Below are 15,277 nucleotides of genomic sequence, written 5' to 3'. Positions count from 1 at the left end.
AGTGTTTGTCCAATTTGAGAGAGGCCGGGGTTGGAGTTATTTTCATCGTTGTTTTAATGTCTGCGCTTTCTAGTGCGTCTCTGTTGTGGTTACGCTGTGAAGAGCCATGATTTGAGGGGTTTCCTGAATGCTAGCTAGATGGTTGGTTGTGTTGCGTATATTCTTAGGTTGTTCCAGGTTTTGGGTGCCTGGTGAGAGAAAGAGGCTCCTCCGAGTTTTCTTCTGTTGTAGGGTTTTGGTTCCAGGCGTATGTCGGTGCTTGATCTTGGTGTTCTTGTCGGTTGATGTAGGCGTAGTTTGTCGCTAAGGAATTGTGCACCTTGTTTGTGTATTGCGCTGTGCGTGATGCACATGGACTTGAACTTTATTCGCTGTTTTAGTGGACATTAATATTCATAAACCCTGAACTGCTGCTCTCAGTTAAGACCATTGAACACTTGATTACTTAATGGAAACGTAGATTTTAAAATATTTAAAGCAAAACCCTGGTAAGGGGAGCATGCAGGGTTGTGTGCGCCTCTGGTGAGATCTTGCATTAGGACTCGGTCTGGTTAATGAATGTCAAAAATACAAACCTTTGATACGCAGTTCAGGCAATCTGTGAATATTAGCCTGGCCCACACTAAGGGAGGACTGCAAATATTAGCCTGCATCGCATCCAGAGATTTTAGTGAATGTTAACTTGAGTCACACCTTGAGGACTGTTATTGACTGATGCCACACTAGGCTAGAACTGCGAATATTGGCCTGCGTTCCAGAGTTTAGTGATTATTGACCTGTGCCACATTAAGATAGAACTGTATATTGGCCAGGTTTTGGATAGAGCTGGGAATATTGGCTGGCGCCACATCCTGAGAGGATTGACTATTACTGAGTCACACTGAGTACCCACAAAATGAGTGCATCTCTTCAGACAACAATGCTAATAACCAACCCTACTAAAACATCACCCCGCCTGCATACACCTCAAACACGAACTAAACCCAACCATGCCTCTAAAACCAAACCGCATGCACCTCACTGCAGTGCAACAACAAACCGCACAGCCTTGCACAATGGCACATGGGGGATACCGACTGGATACCACACCAAAAATCTCTGCAAACTGTTAATAGAACAAAAGCTGCCAACAGCACACCACAGCTAATGTACCCCAACCAACCTCCTTTTTTTCAGATCCTCCAGAGCGTCTGGGGACCACTCTGGTGCTGATAGTGCGCAGTATAAATATCCTTTAACATTAAATTTCAATGCGAGTGGTATGCAAACTGCTGCTCTTGATTATGGAGGTATATTTCATTTTAGTGCTAAATTCCTCCCACCTTAGAGACCCAAAGCTCTTTTGCTGCACTTTATGACTTTATCATTTTAACCCTGCCGTGAGTGACCTTACTGCAACTCATCCAGAACAGGACTGAAAGACTTGTCCTTGGCCTCAGGCCCAGGGATTCTCTCCAGCACTGCTAGCTATCCATTGGCTCCCAGTGGCAGCAAGGATAGAGTACAAGACCCTTCGTATTGTCCACAAGGCCCACTGGGGCCTGGGACCAAAATATCTCCAGCTTTCTCTTCGGAATTATCTTCCTACACGAACACTTCGCTCCTCCAACTCCTTGAGGGTCAAACGCTTTACCAAGCAACGAGTTTGGGGCAGATCTTTGGCTGGCGCCTCTCTCCGGTTCCTTGAAGCAGCTCAAGACTTTACTCTGTTTCTGTCTTCTCTCTTCCGCAACCTTGCTGATATCCTGTCTGATACTGCACTGTTTACCTGGCTACCCTCTGAACCACAGGCCCAGGTTCTTGCCCTCCCAGTTGCACACCTGCACTGGCAACCCTGCACTTGGGGCTGTATCTGCAATCCTACAACCCCCTATACTTGCACTTATCTCTCACTTATTTATTCTACACAACCATTACACTGCCACTTGCTCGCCACACTTCCTGTTTTCAATGTTTGATCATATGTCTTGCACTTGCTCATCCTCCGTGCACTTTCACACTGTCAGTCTTGTTCCCTCTTTCCCCTCACTCGCTGCGCCTTGAAACACTTGTGTATAGGTGCGATATAAATTATCATCTCAGGGCAGGTCTCAGGGGCTGTCTTCTCTTTGGTCAGTATAGTGAAGGAGTTCCTCAAAGGACTGCTTCGATCGCTCCCACCGGTGAAGGCATCTGCCCCGGTGTGGGAACTCAATGTGGTGCTGACGAGGCTCATGAGGGGGTGGGGGGGCATTCCTATGCAGCTAGCTCCTTTCAAGTTCCTTTCATGGAAGACCACTTTTCTCGTGGCCATCACCTCTGCCAGGAGAGTGAGCTCAAGTCCCTGTCCTGCAAGCGGCATTGTCTGATTTTCCACAAGACGAGGGTGGTGATGCGGACACACCCCTCCTTCATGCCAATGGTCCCGTTGGAATTCCATCTCAGCGAAAATGTGGTTTTGCCTGTTCGGCAAAGTTTGAATGCAGTACCCTCTGGGAACACTACAAACTAGGACTACAGGTATAGGCAGCCCAACCTTTGGTATAAGCTTGTACTACAGTTTTGGTAGCATGTTGAGCAGCCAGGCTTGACTCAAGAGGGGAAATGTGAGCTGTAGTGGAGTTACAGTTTCACAATCAAAGGTATTCAAATAAACATACACAAGGTTTCTTGCATAAACAAATTCATCAGTCCGTTATAAAGCCTTCAGAAGGGAGCAATAGAATAGTAAAACACAAATGTACTTCAATACTGTACACTTTGAGTTTCTGAATCACACAAGGCCCTTTTGGGTTGGCCCACAGACGCAACCTACACCCTTGGGTGACTTCAGGAAAAAGGGTGCTGGGGACATTAATACCTTACTTTTGGCATTCAGAATACTCTTAAGTTGGTAAAAGGCAAAGGTTATTAGAACCCAGACCACAAATATTCCAAAGCAGTGCAGATATTTTGGAGTTCACTTGGAGTCATTTGATAGGCTAAGCCAAAGTCAATGGGCTAAAGTCTTGGACAGGATAAAGCACTTCTGGTAAGTAATGGAAAAGTCTTTGCACAAGTTCTTAGTCTTTGATGAAAATAATCAAATGTAGGGCCACAAGCTGATTAGACCTGTGAAAGTTACAAGCACTTCTACAGTAAGAGGTAAGTTCTTAGTTGTTTTACAGTACCTTGGTGAAGAAGAAAAGATGCAGTTAATGACTTCTGTTTCCTTGCAGCTCTGCAGATCTCGTTGTTCCTGGGCCTCAGGCCTGGCAACCAGCAAACTTCACTTTCAGTGGCTGTTTGGCATTTCAGCTCCTTGCGGTACACCAATTAGTGTGGTTCCTGGCTGTCCAGGTGGACTGTCCTTACTTCTGGGGTCCTGCACTCTGCTGAGGGGGCTCGGGCTTGGTCAGTCCTGCTTCGTGCGAGTCGGGAGGATCTTCCAAAAGCTTTAGGCCACCTTAAAAGTAACGCCCACAATATGGTGTCCCTCTCCCTGGCTATATGGTTTTCTGCAGCACTGAGGAAATTCAATCCGCTCCGAGATGGGTGTCCAGGTGGCTTCCTTTGGAGTTGATTGTTCCAACCAACTCAGTCGTCCTTGCAGGGGCATCTGTCTATGCTTACTTGGCAAGTAGTCACTGCAGCAGGGCTTCATGGGGCAAACCAACAGTCGAGTTGCTACAGGCGTCCTCTTCAAGCTCTTCGGTTCCTTCGTCCAGTGGTCAACTCTGCCTTCCAAGCCAAAAGACTCGCCTTTTATTCATTTCTCTCCCATCCTTTCCGGCCTAGCTGTCACTCACCCAGCAGGGTGGCTATCCTTGCCGGACAGTCAGCCAGCCAATCACCACAGAGTGCATTTGGATCTCCTTGGAGACTAAGCAGAGGGAGTTTCGGGCACCTCCCTTACTTTCTGCCTACCCCAGACACTCTGGCGCCAGAGGAAGGTTTTTCTCAGAAACCCTGCCAAACGTGAAATTAACAATGTGACTAAACCTGGTTTGGCGTGCAGAGAAACTCTAGAAGGACCTTCCCATAAAGACCTGGCAAAAAAAGACCAGGCACCATTTTAGCAAAGCTGGCTGGATGCCATTTTGAAAAAGATGGCTCCTGCGGTTACTTTACCGGAGCCGCAAACGGTCGCAGTAAATGTAAACAAAGGTAGTTCAAAACTAAACCACTGCCACCAGCCAGTCAAATGAGGAAAGGGTAACATAACATTTTTTACATGAGCATTTCGGCACAGGGGATACTAAGCAACCCCTCCAGCACTCTACTGTAAGATGGGGTGTGCTGGGTCTAGCAAGTACGATGCAAATTAAAGTCAATTTCACTTAACAGCTCTGGGAAACAGTTGATCCCAGAGAAGGTATTTAAGCCTTGGAAAATCTGGAGGACTTCCCTGTGCACTGCACTGAAGGTGCCTTATGACACAATTGTAAAAGATGATGCCTATGGAGTTGGGTATACTCCAAAGTGTATACAATCACATTAAAACACATGAGGGGGGCTGGGGGGTCTCACTCAAAATCCAGCAAAGTTTCTGGAGGTCTCTAAGGTGGAGGGAATTCAATGTTTTAGAATTCTCCCTAACAGCCTGGACTTGGATGAGCTAGTAAATGGCCCAGATTGCGTTGTAAGACTTTTTGATTTGTGAAACATCTTTTCCTCTCTACTTTGGTGATTGCATTTATCATAACTGATAATAAATGAGTATGTCCCCCCTACTTGGTTAACAAACTGAGCTGTAGATGCATGTACCTAGACATAGTTTTATTTAACTTGGAATATTGAAAGTGCGCTTTATTGTAGTGTTGAAATGTCAGACAAGTAAAGACCAACAAATGCAACATAATTATGTCAACCGTCCTACAACAGTTCAGCCTCGCTGTTTGATCTACACAACTGAGTAGCTTCGCTCAACTGTTCTAAATAGTGACTAGCCTTTAGAAGTTGCCACAGGTAGTGACTTTGTAAAACCTTTTCAATACTTAATATGGGCTACTTTTGTGAGGGAGTGAATTGCAAAGGTCCAAGAGTACTGCAATTACCATAATGGTAATTCTTATCCTCCCCTTAACTTCTACTGTGTAAATGCCATTCTTTGTTTTACCAGTGACAATTATTCTTTCGTCCATTTAGATATTTGGTGTTGGATGAAGCTGATCGTATGCTGGATATGGGGTTTGAGCCGCAAATTCGCAGGATTGTTGAGCAGGACACTATGCCGCCAAAGGGTGTCCGCCATACGATGATGTTTAGTGCTACTTTCCCTAAAGAAATACAGGTCAGTAACTTTTATTTTTAAATGTCCAACTAACCCCTTTAAACTAAACCATGTCACTTTGGTTGAGTACGTTTTTCTGAAGTCCAACTGGTGTGGGACTTCATAAGACTTCTCTTGGTATTCAGGACCAACTCTTAATCTAGGCCTGCACTACACAAGTCTGTAGTGGCTGAGCAGCCAGGCTTATCTTAGTTGTGAGCTGTAGAGCACTATAAAGAAATCGGTACATTATAGACCCAAGAAAACACGTACCCACTTAGTTATAAATATATTTCTGATGTTTGTTAATCTGCTTAGAATCACATGCTGTGCATAGGTCCGACATCCAGTGGTCACTGCGGAGTATTGCATTTTGTTTTTCGTAGTCGAAAAGGGGACGTCGACAAGGCGTGTCTGTAACACTATCCCTATAGTGACGTGCGTCATACCCACAATCCCTCACGCGTCGAGGTCCCTCAGATTGTTTTTTTCCGCCCAGCTTCTGGTCGCCTTACGCGGAGCTCCTAGAGAGACATTGCAAAATACTTACTACGGACCTCGGTCCTTAATTATACTTATTATATTCTTAAAGAGCCCTCCACTCGACGTTAGCTGTGAAGCTGTGTCTCTGCCGAACAAGTTTTCGACGGAGGGGATCTTTCGGCGCTGCCGAACACGTGGCCTGGCCTCGCCGGCCAACATACAGTAGGGAGAGTGGGGGTTCGAACTTTTATCTTGTCTTTGAGAATGTCTTTCTTTCTCCCCTATCTTTCCCTTGGGGTTGTTATCACCAGTTATTATTGCCTCAGCTATGGAGAGGACACCTTTTAAGTTTTGCCCACGCTGTAGGCGCAAATACACTTGGAAGGATAAACGCAAGCTCTGTAATCGTTGCTTGCCCCTCGATCATAAGGAGGAGAGCTGCGCGGCCTGTAAGCTCTTGAAACCAAGAACTCTTAAAGAACGGAAAGTTAAGAGGTGGGCGGACTACGCTATGTCGAAGTCAGTTTCCTCACCCGCCGCCGCTGTTACAGAAAGTGACGAGGAGGGTGATAACTCTACGTCCGTTACGGAAGTCATTAACCCCCAGAAGGAGCACTCGCGCTCCTCGACGTCCGTCCCCGGCCCCGACGGGCTCGGCTCACGCCCTGCTTATGGGGATGAACACCCCGGCGACAAGGACGCACATAGACCCCATAGGCCTAAGCACACAACCCACGGCTCTTCTTCGTCGAAGACGAAGGATCCATCAGCGCCGAAGGGGGCGCAGGGCACTCCGGGGTCTACCTCAGACCGTAGGGTCTCAAGCCCCACCCGCAAACGCAGCCGCGACCAGCGATTGGGCTTTCATCAGACACGGGCGCTACCTCAAACATCCGACGTAACGCTCCATAGAGCGGCCGTCGAGAAACAACGCGTAACGCAGGCAACGTCGATACCAGAGCCCTCTACTGACAAACTCGTTGTCGAGAGCCTGGCGAGAATTGTTTCCGAAGACAAACGTAAGCGGACGACGAAACAGACGTCGAATACCGCACCAAAAGCTATAGAAACGCCGAAAAAGCACAAGAGTAGCTAAGAATTGCCCCCTTCATCTAAGGGCACTTCTGAACTACTGGAGGGCTTTTCTGAGGGCGAGGGAAACATTTCGTCGACGTTGTGGTAGCGTTCTAAGCGTTTGGAAGGCGAAAACACGGATTTCCCCCCTCTAGACTATTCAGGGGTCCCCCATGAGACCCTTGAAAGACTCCATTCTTGTATGGAGAAAATGGAATGGTTTTTGGGAAGCCAAAACCCACCCACACACAAGACCAGGAGAATGGCCCCAGGATGACCCTAGGGTCAAGATCCCTAGACTGTTTCCCCTTTCTACAGACGTATATAACCTCACTGAAGAGGAGCATTACCTCCAAGAAGATGAGGGTTTGGGTGGGGAGGAAGAACATGAGGAAGAGGGGTTTGAAGAAGATCCTTGCACTAGTGCAGGAGTTTTTGAAGAAGATACAGCCACCTCGCAGCCCTGGCAATCCCCATCCGTGCACTCAGACCCTGATGCCTTTCACCCTTCTCCTCCCAAGGATTCACCTATTGGAAACACCTCTCCCGTAGATGACCAACCTTCCCTTAATGCACTATTGCGCAAGGCAGCAGCGCATTTTGTAATAGACACAGGGGAAACTCTTCCTGACATAGACTTTGTAGAAAAAGTTATTAAAGAAAAAGCCCCGGTTAGTCAGTCTATTCCGCTCCTGGCTTCCATAAAGAGAAGAATAACTCCTTCCCTTTCCAATCCTGCATTAGTCAGAGGGGTCAACCCTCGGATAGAAAAGCTCTTCAGCCCTTCGTCCTCTGACCCCTTGTACATCAGAGGACATTCTATTCCGGACTCCCTTGTAGTTACTAATACAAGAAAAAGAGCGGGGGTACCACTATCCACTAGTGAGGCACCATCTGACAAAGAGGGCAAGAAGCTCTATGCACTTGGGAAGAGAATCACGACCTCCGCAGCCTTCTCAACTAGGATTGCGAATAACAATTCCCTACTAGCTAGCTACGCAGATGCACAGTGGAGCAAGCTGCGAAGCAGAGGACGCACCAGAACCCCTGCGTTCACGCCTGTTAGATATCATCTCAGAGGGAACTCTTGTAAACCAGGGCATCATAAAGAACTCCTTAGATGCCGCAGAGACGGCTGGCCGTTCCCTGGTTCAGGGAATACTTCTCAAACGCCATGTCTGGCTGCGCAATTTGGGATTTAAGTCGGAAACCCAGGCTTCCCTGATAAATAAGCCCATAGAACAAACACACCTGTTTGGGAAAGCAGTTCATGAGGCCCTAGAACATGCAAAGAAGGAATTTGATACCATCAAGACTCTTGACCAAATTTCTAGGCCCCCCTAACAGACACGGCTATGGCATAGACACTCCTTTCGTGGCCAACGCCAGCAAAACCAACAGCAATTTTACTCTGCTACCAACTGGCCCTCTAACCAGGGTAACAACCAATTCAGTCAAAGAGGCCAACGCCGTGGCAAAGGAAGAGGTTGTGGCTCCAGCCCCAAAGGTTCCACGCCCAATACCAACAAATGACACGAAGATTCGAGTCCCCTCCCATGCATCACCGGTCGGGGGCCGGCTAACATCGTTCCTATCAGCATGGGAGGAAATATCGTCGGACCGCTGGGTTTTATCCACCATAGCCCACGGATACTGCATCGAATTCAACGGTTCCCCGAAGTACAGACCCCCACGGAACCGACACATGACACCGGAACACCTCACCAGTCTTCTTCAAGAAGTAGAAAAGCTACTGAAAAAAGAAGCTATAGAGGCTGTCCCCTATCTCAAGTAACAGAAGGTATTTATTCAGTTTACTTCCTTGTACCCAAAAAGGACTTAACCATGCGCCCTGTATTAGATCTGCGCCCAGCGAACAGGTTTGTCAAACCCCAAAAGTTTCGTATGGTGACCTTGCAGGAAGTAATCCCACTGTTATCACAAGGGGATTACATGACAACACTAGACATGAAAGATGCATACTTTCATATTTTAATGTTGCCAGCGCACAGAAAATACCTCAGGTTCAAGATAGTGAACAAGCACTACCAGTTCAGAGTACTACCCTTCGGGATAGCATCTGCACCAAGGGTATTCACGAAAATACTGGCAGTGGCAGCGGCCCACCTACGCAGGTTATCCATCCCGGTATACCCTTACCTCGACGACTGGCTCATAACAGGGGATTCTTACGAAACATGCTTCTCCAATACCCAAAAGACTGTAGACCTTTTGTCCCAACTGGGCTTCTCCATCAACGAAAAGAAGTCCAGCTTAGACCCCAGCCAAATCAAACAATTCCTAGGGGCTCTAATTCAAACAAAGGACGGCCTCGTCTTCCCCTCCAACGAGAGGGTCCAAAACATGCTGTTTCAGATCCCCCATTATATGGCAGGTCGAGAGGTGACGGTACGCAAGGCAATGCGCTTGCTAGGGATGATGGCGTCATGTATTTATTTGGTACCTCACGCGCGCCTGCGCCCAATGCAAGAGTGGCTCTACAGCCAGTGGTGTCAGGCCAGCGGACAATGGGACGATCTAGTGGTGGTCTCGCAGGCCTTGGTTCTCTCGCTACGGTGGTGGACAAAAGAAAACCTGTTATTAGGGAAAACTTTTGCCACACCCGCAGTGGAAGCCACTCTAACCACAGACGCATCCCTCACTGGATGGGGGGGGGGGCTCACCTATCCCATCAGACTGCTCACGGAGCGTGGACTCCGAGCTTAGCATCCAAGCATATAAACCTGCTGGAACTACTAGCGGTGTTCAAAGCACTGAAAGCCTTTCAGGAACACCTACAAGGAAAGACAGTGATGGTCCTCACAGACAGCACCACAGCCATGTACTACCTCAACAAGCAAGGGGGCACTCACTCTCCAGGACTGTCCAAGCTGTCCCAGAATATATGGTAGTGGGCTCTCAAACACATGTTCCTACTATCACAACATGTACCAGGGGAACTCGATCTGCTAGCAGATAAACTCAGCAGAGACTTCCCCCTGCCCGAAGAGTACGAATGGCAATTGCACGAAGACATCGTCTTAGACGTCTTCACGCAATGGGGATTCCCGGAAATAGACCTGTTCGCAACTATGGAGAACTCACAATGCCAAAGTTACGCCTCCAGGTACCCCCAGAAACAGTCCAAGGGGAACGGTCTGTCGATTCAATGGTCAGGGAAATTTGTTTACGCCTTCCCCCCGACTCCCCTTCTCAACAAAGTGGTGCACAAGATGCACCAGGAGCAGGTTACCATGATACTAGTGGCCCCAATGTGGGCGCGGCAGCCATGGTTCGCTCACTTGATGGAGATGTCCCTATCTCCCCCAGTGAAACTTCCCTGCCCGTACAACATGCTGTCACAGGACAAGGGCAGGACTCTGCATCCATGCCCTCAGACAATGAACTTAGCAGCCTGGCTCCTGAGATCATAGAATTTGGACATTTACAACTCCCGCAGAGATGTATGGACATCCTCAGGGAAGCCAGAAAACCTAATACTCGCCACTGCTATTCTAGCAAGTGGAAAAGATTTGTCATCTGGTGTAAAGGTAAGAGCATCAACCCGGTTGACTGCTCTCCCACTAACATTGTTCTGTACTTGACCCATTCACTGGATTCAGGTCTAGTCTTCCATTCCATTAAAGTCCAACTAGCGGCACTTTCAGCATACACCACTTCCCAACTTAAAGTGTCGTGGTGGAAGATACCAGTTATCAAGGCCTTCATGGAGGGGGAAAAGAGAATACACCCTCCGATAGCTAACCCAGCTCCCGGATGGGACTTAAATGTGGTACTTTCTAGACTCACGGGCCCTCCTTTCGAACCCATGCACAAGGCAACGCTTAAAGACCTCTCTTAAGACTGCTTTCTTAATAGCTATCACCTCCATAAGGAGAGTAAGTGAACTACAGGCTCTTTCTGTACTAGACCCCTTCGTAACAGTTCACAAGGATAAGGTGGTTCTACGCACACACCCAAGGTTTGCACCAAAATTCATCTCGAAATTTCATGTAAACCAGTCAATAGAACTACCAACGTTCTTTCAAAACCCTTCCAGCTTGGGAGAAAAATGTCTGCATACACTATATGTACGCAGAGCCGTCATGTTCTACATGGAAAGAACCAGACCACTGAGAAAGACTAATCAGTTATTTGTCTCGGTGGCAGCAGGAAGAGAAGGAGATGCTGTTTCAAAGTCCATTATATCTAGATGGATTGTTCAATGCATCACTCTCTGTTTCTCTCTTGCTAAGAGAGAACTACCCTTCAAGCCAAGAGCACATTCCACTCGAGGCACTGGGGCTTCCATAGCGTTCATTGCAAATGTTCCCCTTGAGTCCATCTGCAAAGCGGCTACCTGGAGTTCTGTGCACACCTTTACAAAACACTACTGTCTAGATGCACACTCTAGATCTGACTCCCAGGTGGGACAGGCAGTATTAAGACATCTTTTCTCTACTGTTCCTTCTCTTAACCCACCGCCAACTCCGGGTACTGCTCGCTAGTCTATGCACAGCATGTGATTCTAAGCAGATTAACAAACATCAGAAGACAATGCATTACTGTAAAAGCATTTCTGATTGTTGTCTCTGCTTAGATTCACATGCGCCCACCCTTCCTCCCCGCTCGGATGGAAGGAACATGGGCATCCCTTTCTATATGTCCCTTTTCTGTACTCACTCACGTCTAGAAGGCTCCCTCAGGGCAGAAAAATACAAATAGAGGGACCTCGACGCGTGAGGGATTGTGGGTACGACGCACGGCACTATAGGGATAGTGTTACAGACACGCCTTGTCGACGTCTCCTTTTCGACTACGAAAAACAAAATGCAATACTCCGCAGTGACCACTGGATGTCGGACCTATGCACAGCATGTGAATCTAAACAGATACAACCATCAAATGCTTTTACGGTAAGTAATGCATTGTCATATTTATCTACACAAGACACAATCCATTCTAAAATGAAGCAACTAACAATATAGAATTTAGAAATGGAAATAAGTTTATACATGGTACAATAATGTAACTTTTGGTTATACTCTTACGTCCATCCCCTTTCCTCCATACTTATGGGACATTCCTCCGTCCTGTGGGACAGGACCGGAGCACTTTGTAAAAAGCATCCAAAAATTTTGCAGACCTGTTTAGTCCTTCCTCTCTTTCTGCGCGGGGCCTGGCACGTGGCTGTAACCCCGTCCATCTTGGCTTCGCATCGCACATCAGTCCTTGGCTCCACTCGTTCGGGACTGGACACTTGCATCCACTGAAGATTTTTTTCCCTATTTTCCTCTCTGGCTCTCGCTAGCGATCGTGTACTAGTCTGTCGTTCAAACTAGACTTTCCAGATTGTTCGTGTCAGCGACGCTTCACGAGGGCGGACCCCCATCCTTTGTCTTGAGTGTTTGGGCCTGGACCACCGTTGGGACTCCTGTTTTTACTGTGATTTCCCCTTCAGGTCTGGGCACTTGAACGTCGGTTGGAGCGCTGGGAGGTGTTTCGACGTGCCCCTCCCTTGCATTTTCAAGCTTTTATCGACAAAAAGAAAACGCTTGATAAGTTTACTTTTTAGAGCACTCTGGCCGGGAGATACCTTTCTGGGCTCTTCCCGAGCCGGGAGGAGCGTTAGTCACACTGTCACCGGGGATTGCCCTGAGGTGCCTTCTGGGCCTAAAAATTGTTCGGAGAAAACGAAGGGTCTCTGTGTGGCCTGTGGATACCGGAGTAAACTCAGAGGCCCCTCCTGTAGGGGCTGCTTGCAAACCCAGTTCTGAGTCGTGGGGTACCGGAGCTAGCTCCGAGGCCTCTTTATCGGCTTCCCTCAAATAAAACCGGGGTGCGCCCCGAGGCCTTGGTTGGGCTTGGTGTTACCGAACAGATGTTTGAGGCCCGCGCTCGTAAGGCTGTTAACCGGACCTGGGTCAGAGGTCCCTCGTACAGAGGCTAAAGTTACCAACATTTCTCCAGCATGGGGTCTGGCATGGATTCACATGCTCATGAATATTCCCCGTCAGGCTGGGAATCCTCGGTAAAGAAAAAACCAGTATCAGTTTCGTTTCTGATCTGACTTTCGTAGTAATAAACAATCACTGGTCTCTGCGTCATACTGACCACAGCCAATGACTGCCCTCTACCTAAGCCCCACCTCTGGCAGCCATCTTCAGATTTTTACCGCACGTTCATGTGTTGGGATCCTCGTGCTATTGCTCTCGAGCGTTAGTGCTATTTTTTCACGTTTTTTCTCAAAAACTTCGTTTTTTCAGTCAAAAGAGCCTCAAGCTCCACCGACTCTATCCGATCAACGGGGACCCGTGTCGGATTCGTCTGCGCCCCTCAAGGGTGAAGATTTCGTCGAGCTACGCTTTTGGAGGACTCCAGAAGTTTCTCAGGCCCGGTCATGGCCCAGGAGAAGGGAAGCTCGACGCCCGGAAAGCTGTTCAGGGTCTGCCCTGGATGCCAGCTGCAGAACGTCTTCAAGGAGGACGAACACTCTTTTTGTCTCTACTGCCTACATGAGGACAAGACGCAAGTGGAGAAGGACTGTGCGTTTTGCGGCAACATGTCGGAGCGGACCATGAAGGACCGCCATCAACGACTCGCCAACTGGCTAGAAGGGAAGAGCCCGTCCGGCGAGAAGAAGAAATCTGAGTGGTCTTCTAAGACCTTTGAGGACGCCCCGGCGACGGGGGTCCAACATAAGGCCAAGCACCGCGAGTCCGCTGGCACCGGGATCGCCGAACGGTCGGGCTCTACGGGCGCCAGGCAGGGCGCACCATCAACCACGAGCCAACGCTCTGGGTCGGGTAAGAGGAAGGCCGAGCACCCGGCAAAGCTCCTGGAGAGGCCCCGGTCGAGCTCGAAGGCCCCATCGGAAGGGGGAGCGAGGCGGTCTTAGCATCCAAGCATATAAACCTGCTGGAACTACTAGCGGTGTTCAAAGCACTGAAAGCCTTTCAGGAACACCTACAAGGAAAGACAGTGATGGTCCTCACAGACAGCACCACAGCCATGTACTACCTCAACAAGCAAGGGGGCACTCACTCTCCAGGACTGTCCAAGCTGTCCCAGAATATATGGTAGTGGGCTCTCAAACACATGTTCCTACTATCACAACATGTACCAGGGGAACTCGATCTGCTAGCAGATAAACTCAGCAGAGACTTCCCCCTGCCCGAAGAGTACGAATGGCAATTGCACGAAGACATCGTCTTAGACGTCTTCACGCAATGGGGATTCCCGGAAATAGACCTGTTCGCAACTATGGAGAACTCACAATGCCAAAGTTACGCCTCCAGGTACCCCCAGAAACAGTCCAAGGGGAACGGTCTGTCGATTCAATGGTCAGGGAAATTTGTTTACGCCTTCCCCCCGACTCCCCTTCTCAACAAAGTGGTGCACAAGATGCACCAGGAGCAGGTTACCATGATACTAGTGGCCCCAATGTGGGCGCGGCAGCCATGGTTCGCTCACTTGATGGAGATGTCCCTATCTCCCCCAGTGAAACTTCCCTGCCCGTACAACATGCTGTCACAGGACAAGGGCAGGACTCTGCATCCATGCCCTCAGACAATGAACTTAGCAGCCTGGCTCCTGAGATCATAGAATTTGGACATTTACAACTCCCGCAGAGATGTATGGACATCCTCAGGGAAGCCAGAAAACCTAATACTCGCCACTGCTATTCTAGCAAGTGGAAAAGATTTGTCATCTGGTGTAAAGGTAAGAGCATCAACCCGGTTGACTGCTCTCCCACTAACATTGTTCTGTACTTGACCCATTCACTGGATTCAGGTCTAGTCTTCCATTCCATTAAAGTCCAACTAGCGGCACTTTCAGCATACACCACTTCCCAACTTAAAGTGTCGTGGTGGAAGATACCAGTTATCAAGGCCTTCATGGAGGGGGAAAAGAGAATACACCCTCCGATAGCTAACCCAGCTCCCGGATGGGACTTAAATGTGGTACTTTCTAGACTCACGGGCCCTCCTTTCGAACCCATGCACAAGGCAACGCTTAAAGACCTCTCTTAAGACTGCTTTCTTAATAGCTATCACCTCCATAAGGAGAGTAAGTGAACTACAGGCTCTTTCTGTACTAGACCCCTTCGTAACAGTTCACAAGGATAAGGTGGTTCTACGCACACACCCAAGGTTTGCACCAAAATTCATCTCGAAATTTCATGTAAACCAGTCAATAGAACTACCAACGTTCTTTCAAAACCCTTCCAGCTTGGGAGAAAAATGTCTGCATACACTATATGTACGCAGAGCCGTCATGTTCTACATGGAAAGAACCAGACCACTGAGAAAGACTAATCAGTTATTTGTCTCGGTGGCAGCAGGAAGAGAAGGAGATGCTGTTTCAAAGTCCATTATATCTAGATGGATTGTTCAATGCATCACTCTCTGTTTCTCTCTTGCTAAGAGAGAACTACCCTTCAAGCCAAGAGCACATTCCACTCGAGGCACTGGGGCTTCCATAGCGTTC

General features: G+C 48.4%; 1 protein-coding gene across 6 annotated transcripts in view; it reads left to right on the top strand.

Moving 5' to 3' along the window:
• The window catches only part of DDX3X (DEAD-box helicase 3 X-linked), a 466,925-nt gene that overhangs the window by 323,573 nt on the left and 128,075 nt on the right, over positions 1–15,277 (top strand). For all 6 annotated transcript variants that reach the window (XM_069636525.1, XM_069636523.1, XM_069636524.1 and 3 more), the window contains one exon: positions 5,107–5,251. In XM_069636525.1, coding sequence (XP_069492626.1) covers positions 5,107–5,251 — 145 coding nt within the window. The remainder of the gene's footprint in view (positions 1–5,106; positions 5,252–15,277) is intronic.

Source organism: Ambystoma mexicanum, chromosome 7p, assembly GCF_040938575.1.
Source record: "Ambystoma mexicanum isolate Mex_15411 chromosome 7p, UKY_AmexF1_1, whole genome shotgun sequence".
NCBI classification, from domain to species: Eukaryota; Metazoa; Chordata; class Amphibia; order Caudata; family Ambystomatidae; genus Ambystoma; species Ambystoma mexicanum.
The sequence above is the reverse complement of the archived record's forward strand: the minus strand, read 5'-3'. Positions and strand labels throughout refer to the sequence as shown.